At 38.3% G+C, this 8075-nt stretch overlaps 1 protein-coding gene across 1 annotated transcript in view; it reads left to right on the top strand.

The window, feature by feature from the left end:
• The first annotated feature begins 9 nt into the window (after positions 1 to 9).
• slc49a4 (solute carrier family 49 member 4) overlaps positions 10 to 8075 on the top strand; it is a 51980-nt gene continuing 43914 nt past the window's right edge. The window contains exons 1-2 of the mRNA XM_028022145.1: positions 10 to 436; positions 5153 to 5246. Coding sequence (XP_027877946.1) covers positions 139 to 436; positions 5153 to 5246 — 392 coding nt within the window. The 5' untranslated portion in view covers positions 10 to 138. The remainder of the gene's footprint in view (positions 437 to 5152; positions 5247 to 8075) is intronic.

Here is an 8075-nt window from a genome sequence, read left to right as displayed (position 1 = left end):
AAAAAAAAGGGGGGGGGCTGTCGGCTTGGCTGTTATTATTTTTGTACACGACAATAGCTGAGCAACACGTCTGTTGTCCTTCAAACAGACGTAAAAGTTAGCTTTCGGACTACACCGACAACCGAGCGAGCGGCTACTATGGGTGCCGCTTCGAGCACCGAGGCAGAAAGGGAGCCGCTTCTTGCTCCGACTTCCGCTGGGACTACTAACAGCCTGCCTGTAAACAGCCGAGTGTATGGCAGAAGATGGCTGGTTCTGACCCTGTTTTCCCTGCTGGCACTCATGCAAGGGATGGTGTGGAACTTCTGGGGACCCATTCAGAACTCGGCTGTAAAGGCTTATGGGTTCACCAAGTCTGACATCGCAGTTTTGGTTCTGTGGGGCCCGGTTGGGTTCTTCCCCTGGTTGCTGTTTATGTGGTTAATGGACAAAAAAGGTGAGTTGTTCTAATTTGGCACTACGTGTCCTGTCTGTCTCGACGTTATATTGCTGCTTGACCCCTCATCCTCGTCAATACTGTGACACATAGATGATCGAAGTTTCGATGATCAAAACACACAAAGGTTTGGGTGACGAAAATCAGATATTGCAGCATTTTAAAGACGACAGTACTGCCACCGTTTTAATTTTTATTAAGGTATGAGTACATTTACTTAGTCTTTGTATGAGGATTGTTAGCTTAGAACAAAACTTTGAAAACAAAAAAACCCCACATTTTTGCTAATTTTTAAAAAAATGATTTCACTCAGTTGTTCAAAGATCTGATCACAGGTTAAATAATAAAAATACAAAATATATATTTTCTCCCCTACACTTTAAAATATTCTTGCATTGTAAAATAATCAATTTCAGGTTTAGCCAGTCTAGACATTTTAGACTTTGAGCTGATGAAATGTAACCAAACAACAAGCAAAACAAAAATGTAAAACAGTCTTTGGATTGAATTTGAAACTGTAAATAAGCTGGCATCTTTAGACACTTTCGTGTGCACTTGTATTTTCTTACAGTGTATAAACTGCACATTAGTGTCGGGGTGTCCATTTTTCATTGACAGGACATCTAAATAAGCAAGAGAAGTCTTAATTTTTGGGCCCCTAAAGCTGTGCTGCCCTGGGTAAAGAGCCCATATCAAAACTGTAAATTGACCAAATGATGAATTAATGATTCCATAGTTTCCTTCAGTAAGTTTACAGCTGAAGTTGGAGCCATATGAACATAAACACTATTGATGATGCATTAGAACATATTTGCATTTTAAAACTTCAGACGTCACTGACGTCAGCATTTAGAAATTCCTGAATATTTTGGGAAGCGCTTTCGATTTATTACGAGGAAGTTGAAGAGGCCGACGTAAGCCTATGAGTCAGAGTGGGCTCCACCTAACCAGTTCAGACTGCATCACCTGACACAAAGTGTGTAATGTCCACACTGAACTGGTTAGTAGTTTTGTCTGACGAAGTGCTGCGTTTCATTATCCTGATTGGAAACATGCAAAAACCTGAGTGGAATAATTCTGCCAGTCTTGTGATCCTGATTCACCAGCATTTTGGGAGTTCTGTTTTCATCTGCGCCAAAGTTGGTTTCAGTCGGCGTTTCTCCTTCTTTACATAAATGTTAGGAAATTCATAACGATGAGGCAACATAAAGCTGCTCCCACATACTTATAAAACCTAAAAAATAAATGAGGACAAGATGTCCTATTTTCTCAAATTGCTTTGTCACATGGTCTGATATTGTTTACAAGAGCGGTTGCTGCAGGTTTAAACCTGGTCTGCCTTCATGGATTTCTGTGCTGCATATATACACATGTTGACATCCACATGCAGGGACACGAATCAGTGGGGGAAAGGCTTTCGCTCCCTGCTGAGAGCTCCCGCTTACTCGGAGGTAGAAACTGCTTGTGAACAACGAGGCAGGCGTCGCCATTTAAAGAGAAATCCTGTCAAAGAAGCGTCAGTGTTACAAAAGATGCTTTGAGAGTATAATTATTTGGTGATGGAGACTACTTTCCAAAATTCTGATCCCAACATTTTGCTTGTAATGTTATTACCACTTCACAGTCTTCTTGGAAGCACATGTTAATTATAAAACCACTTCTACCTGCTGATAACTGTTGCTCACGTTCTTTCATTCAGTTTTTGATCAGAGTACATCCGCCGGTTTTATTAGAAGACTTTTATATAAAAGGCTGGTCACTGTGGACGAAGGATTTTCATCTTTAATCTCTAGGCAGAAAGAAAACTTGAAAATTAAAACATCTTACTGCAGACCGAGTCGATAAATTTGAATATTATTGAAAAGCCCATTTATTTTAGAAACTTTACACCCATTATGTAGTCACAGATGGATGTTTGAAAGCTTTTATTTCTCTTAATTATGATCATTTTCCACTTACAGGTAATTGAAAACATGACATTTAACATTAGGATATTAAATCAGACCGATACTACAACTACTTTTAAAAACAGAAATATTAATGAAAAGTATGTTTAATTCTTGCTTAAAGGTGCTTTCCATGATTTCTGTAAGTGGTGTTTTTAAGACGTTTGCTTTATAAAACGCATTTAAAGAGCAGAGAGACGAGTAACTAAAACAATATGAAGCATTAAAAAAATATATTTCTGATAACCTAAATAAAAAATCTACTCTATTTTCACCAATGAAACATTGTGAATTTTAAATTCACTACACTTAAATGGTGATGAAGGGAGGAAGTGGAAGAACCCGTGGTTACCTGTTGACATGGGATCAGTCAGGTGATGACGGTGTAGCAGCCTCTTAAAATATCTGCTTCTGCAAACATTTGTAAAGAAGAATGATGAAAGCCTTAAGCAATAATGCCGTGTGCAAAATTTTAAATGGTTATTTTCATTTCTGGATGTGCTGACATTTCGTTCCCGAAAAATCTTTTTTGTTGTTGTTGTTCTGCGTGCATAACTCAATCGTATTGAATTTTAATTACGCTTAATGAAAAAAAAACATATTTCTTTCATCTGAAAAGGTGAAATGGTTGGTTTTGAAGTGTTTGAAAGAATGTAAAACAAACGTTAAAATGTGTATGCATATTATGGCTTCTCCTTAAAATTAATGACCAATAGTTGTTTTTTTTTTCTTTCTTTCTTTTTTGGATGAAATACATCTTATTTGAAGCTTTTTCTCACAAGAAACATCTTGACAAGATGTTTAGCTAGTTTTTTAGTCATACTTTTCTTGACTTGTAATTGAACCACAGACAGCTAACAGCCTTCGAACATGGTGCGTTTGCCATACTTTTATACCACACCTATTAATGAGATAAAGCTTTATGGTGACTATATCAACTTACAGTGTGCAATATTACAACATAGCTGGTCCACTGACCCACATAAGGAGCAGATAATAATGCTGCAGATATGATTGGTTTCTCGCGCAAGTATCAGTCGATCGTCAATCTTACAAAATTATCACTCCCACTCAGCGTTTGTCCAATGTAGTAACCATATCCACAGCAAATTTTTGAACACCTAAACAAATAAAACAGTGCTGCAGGAATATGTGTCAGGAATGAGTCCCACGTCAGGTCTGCAAGAGTAGAACAATTTCATTTCAACCTTACAACACAACAAATCGCAAAAATATTGGCATCTCATAATCAGCGGGCTCAAATATGTTATTACACACAACTGTTTTGTACGCAGTCTTTGTTGGATATTACTTTCAGGTGTCAGAAATGCATTTTGATTCTCTTAATGGCCATAATTCATTATCGTTTTGGACAGTGTTCGCTGGAGCAGATGCCCACATTTGGCACGGTTGACAGTACTCTACCTGCTGAGGTCACAGAGGTCACTGGAAGCACCGTAGTGTCTAATGCAGCATCTACATCAGTTCAAACATAGCAAGCAACGTAAAATATAAAACAGTATGTACATTAGAGAAAGCATAAAAATTGAGTCGCAATCACTAAATTAGCTAGGCGCTCCTGCTGGAAGTCAAATGGGAGGCTAACTTTTAAACAGCTGCAGCTCTGACAAAACCTGCTCCAAGACAATGTTCCAAGGCAGGCTGCAAATGTGCAACACAGAGGCTGAAACACAAAGGAATCAAGTTGTTGCACAGACCCAGAAGCTAAGGCAACGCGCCCGGTAGAAAACTGAAGTAATGTTGAGAAGAGGTGCAGATCAGAATCAAAGCCCCTATTTACTAGTGAATGTTTATCCAGCTAATCTGACCCCTTCTGTTTTATTATAGGCTGCTAACCAGAGATCTGGGATATACCTGGAAATAGGCCAACTAATTGTGTAGCTTAAATACCCTCAAGGCTAAGAGCGATAGTCTTTCTCAAAACTTTATTCATTGTATTGATGTAACCCAGGCAACCTTTAACAAGGTACTAAGAGCTTTTTTTGTTGATATACATGAAATGTTCAGGTGATATAAATGAGGCCTTCCTGTCCCAAATCCGACATACAGAGTTTCATGGTTTACTTTTTGTTGAAACTCATTTTAAAAGAAGTTGATTTTAAAAAAAGAAGGAAAAACCGCAACCATTGTTTTTTTGTCCAACTGAAGCCGACATAATGCAGTGCCTTTCAATTAATAATACTGCGGTAACTTTCTGCATTTCATCACATTACAGCCACAGACTACAAAGCACTTTGTTGAGATTTTGTGTGATAGATAAACACAAAGAAATTAATAATTTTGAAGCGACAAGAAAAAAAAAGTTTCTTTTCGCAAATGAAAATGCAAAAAGTGTTGCATGCAGGAAATCTTTCTGCATATCCTCAATGAGATTGAGATCTAGACTTTGACTGGGTCATTCTACAACATTAAACAATTCAAGGAGTTATGAATATATTTACTCAGCATTGCATTTCTGTAAGTAAGATTAGTTGAAATAATAAATGGAAACCTGAAACGTAGCAAAGTGGTTTTTCAATAATTAACCAGTTTTGCTGATTGATTGAACTGAACGTCTGTTCTTGAGCTACAGGAAGTGAGGAATACTTTCGGAGGTTGCAGCAGAATCATGCGGCACAGAAATGTTGATCAGGGCAAATTGTGAACACGGTGTGGTTATAAAATAAACCACTCTCACTCGTTTCAGTTGCAGCCAGTTCTTCCTGTCTAGTCGTCATCTTCTTTAACATCTGTGCCTTTTGCTGTCCAGGCTTACGGGCTTCCCTCCTGCTCTCGGCCTTCTTCATGCTGCTGGGATCGACCATGCGAAGCATCCCGCTGACAGACCTGAACCTCAGACGGTGGTAAGAGTCCTGCATGCATTATGGAAGCAGATGGTCTTAGAGGGCAAACGTGACGCTGAGGGTGAAAACGAGGCACGGAGCGACTTGCGAACTGCAGCCTGGTCATTTCGGAACTAGACGCGTTTGACGTATTTTTATGGCTAAGCAACAGCTTGACGGAAAAAGAGACCAGCATGTCAAAGTCAGGACCTCTTCTTCTCTGACGAATCTGATAGTGAGGTATAGCTGGCGATGTCTGCTATTTTTTGTACCCTTTTTGATCCAGTGTCAGTTAGGAATTTGAGGCATTTATGCTAAACTAATTTTCTAATCTAAAGCACAAAATCTGAACATGAACCTATCGCAATAGGTCATATACGTCTGATTTGTTCTTTGATGTTTTATGTACAGTAATCATGTTTGTCAGTACTTATATCGATTGGTATCCTAAGTTAAGTAGGCGAGGTCAGATGAGGTTTAGAGAGATTTATCTCTTGCTGCTGCCTTATTCACCCTTCCAGGAAGGATAAAGTGTGGACTCTTCCATACTCACTCATCTGACTCAATGGCTCTTAAGTTGTTTTTGTTATTTTTTTATACCAGTATCACTAGGCAACATGGCAAAAATATTACCACAGCTTTTTTTTTTCACTGGAATTCTTGGTACTAAAGTTACAGCGACAAAGAGACTTTAAGCCAAAGAACATTTCTAATTCTGAACATATTCTCATCCGTTTGTGAAATTTTGCCAACCTGGATCAAGTACAGTTAGCATTCAATTAATTACACTTAAGTTTAACACCATGTCAGAAATGACATTACACTTTGTAGGAAGTCTGTGTTTTTTTCCCCCTCGTCAAAGTGCTTCAGGGAATGACGATCTCAGACTCTCCTGAAGTTATGTTGGTTTTTTTTTTTGAGCTAATGAGGATCGAGCTAGAGTACAGCACGCAGCTTCAGTTATTACAGCTAGAAGCTAATCAGGCCTGAAATCTGACCTGGACCTTCAGAGCCACATAAAGACAGTTACAAAGTTGGCCTTCTATCACCCAGAGAACATTTCCAGGATTAGAGGACTAATGTCTCAGCGAGATCTAGAGAAACTCATCCATGTGTTTATCTTCAGTCCCATTGAATACTGCAACAGCACAACTCAATTGGGCAAAATGCTTCTGTTAGTCTATAAATCACTGACCAGCTTAGCACCAAAATACATTACAGATTTGTTGTGGTTCTATCAAATTTCCAGACCTCTCAGGTCTTCAGGTTCTGGTTCTGCTCTGCATCTCCAGAACCAGAACCAAACAGCATTCAGCTTCTATGCACCACAAATCTGGAACAAACTTTCAGAAAACTACAAAACCCTGAGTTCCTTTAAATCTGGACTAGAAACCCACATCGACCATCATATTTGATGATGCCACTTGATGATGGCATTTGACTAAATGTAATGTTTATTGCTTGTTTCGTAATTGGTGACAATGTGATTTTTTTATGATGTAAAGAACTTTGAACCGCCTTGTTGCTGAAATGAGCTGTACAAACTTGACTTGATTTGAGCATCAGCAAACCTTCGGGTGCAATACTGATAGTTTCAAAACGTCAGCAAACTTACAACAAGTTACAACCTTGATGACCGCAAAGTACAGCAGAGGAGAAGCTTCTCCATTAGCCAATCATCAACCGGTAGTCTTCTGATGTTGCATTTCCAGTTTGACTTTAGTATTGACCAGTCAATACTAAATCGTTTCTGGTAGCTTGGACCAGTATCTACTGGGAAATTCTATAAACTGAACAGAGTCGACTGTTGCTTTTTGTATGTGGAATGGATTACCAGTAGGGCTTCATGATATTGGAGAGTCTTGCAATGGTGATGATACTGGTAACTTTTTTGATGCCAACGTCAACCACTATATATTCCCTATTTTCCTTTTTCCTCTGTTTTTTATCTGTCAATCCTTCACTCTGTGACCTTTAGCATTTTGGGTAATCTAATATTTTTCCGCTGAGCATCTGCTGTTGTGGAACTCTATCCAACGGACTCGATATCACATGAAAAATGCAAGTTTATAACACTTGGAATGGATCAGCCAACAGTTGCTGCACTCCAACCAGTCCTATGCTACACAAACATTGCACACAGTGATACTGCAGTGGAGATAGATCTGTGATATATTGTTGCATAACACTGTAATTTAGAAAAAGCTTTTCTCTTTCTGTTTTTACACCACTTCTCAAATCTTATCCTCTTGTTCGGGTCTTTGATGCTAATCTTACTATTTTTCTGTCTTGTTTTATCTTTTTGTTTCCTCTTACACTAACTAGTCTGATGTATTTTCTTCTGTGTGTTTACTGTATGCTGCACTTTGGTCCTTTGTGGTGTTTAAAATGTGTTATAAATAAAGCTGGGGTCAGTACTATTTAGATATTGAATTATCCCTGCTATGCTGTCAGTGAATAGGATTTTAGTGGTAATTTAATTTTAAATGGTATTTCACATATTGCGTTTTTCATCTTATGAATGAATATTTTGTTAACGTTTTCCGGCCAAACTTTTCATTTGGTATTCCTCATTGGAGAGAAACGCAGCCGCACTGAGGAACTTGATTCTGAAAGCAAACTGCTTGTATCTTAAGCACAACTCTCCTTTCATTTAAGATGGCAAAAATAGGGAAACAAACTTTTTATTTAACTTTTTTAGTCGTCTTTGTAAGCCCAAGGTTTCTCTTTCACAGAATACAAGTTCTCCGAAAAGTTAATTATTAAACTGTTTCAAAAATGCATTTTCATTGTGTGGATAATTTCCTTTGGGCTCTACCATAAGGCAGGATATCCAAAATGAAGCCTGCA

Source organism: Xiphophorus couchianus, chromosome 7, assembly GCF_001444195.1.
Source record: "Xiphophorus couchianus chromosome 7, X_couchianus-1.0, whole genome shotgun sequence".
NCBI classification, from domain to species: domain Eukaryota; kingdom Metazoa; phylum Chordata; class Actinopteri; order Cyprinodontiformes; family Poeciliidae; genus Xiphophorus; species Xiphophorus couchianus.
Note: the sequence above shows the minus strand (reverse complement) of the source record. Positions and strands in the feature narration are given on the sequence as shown.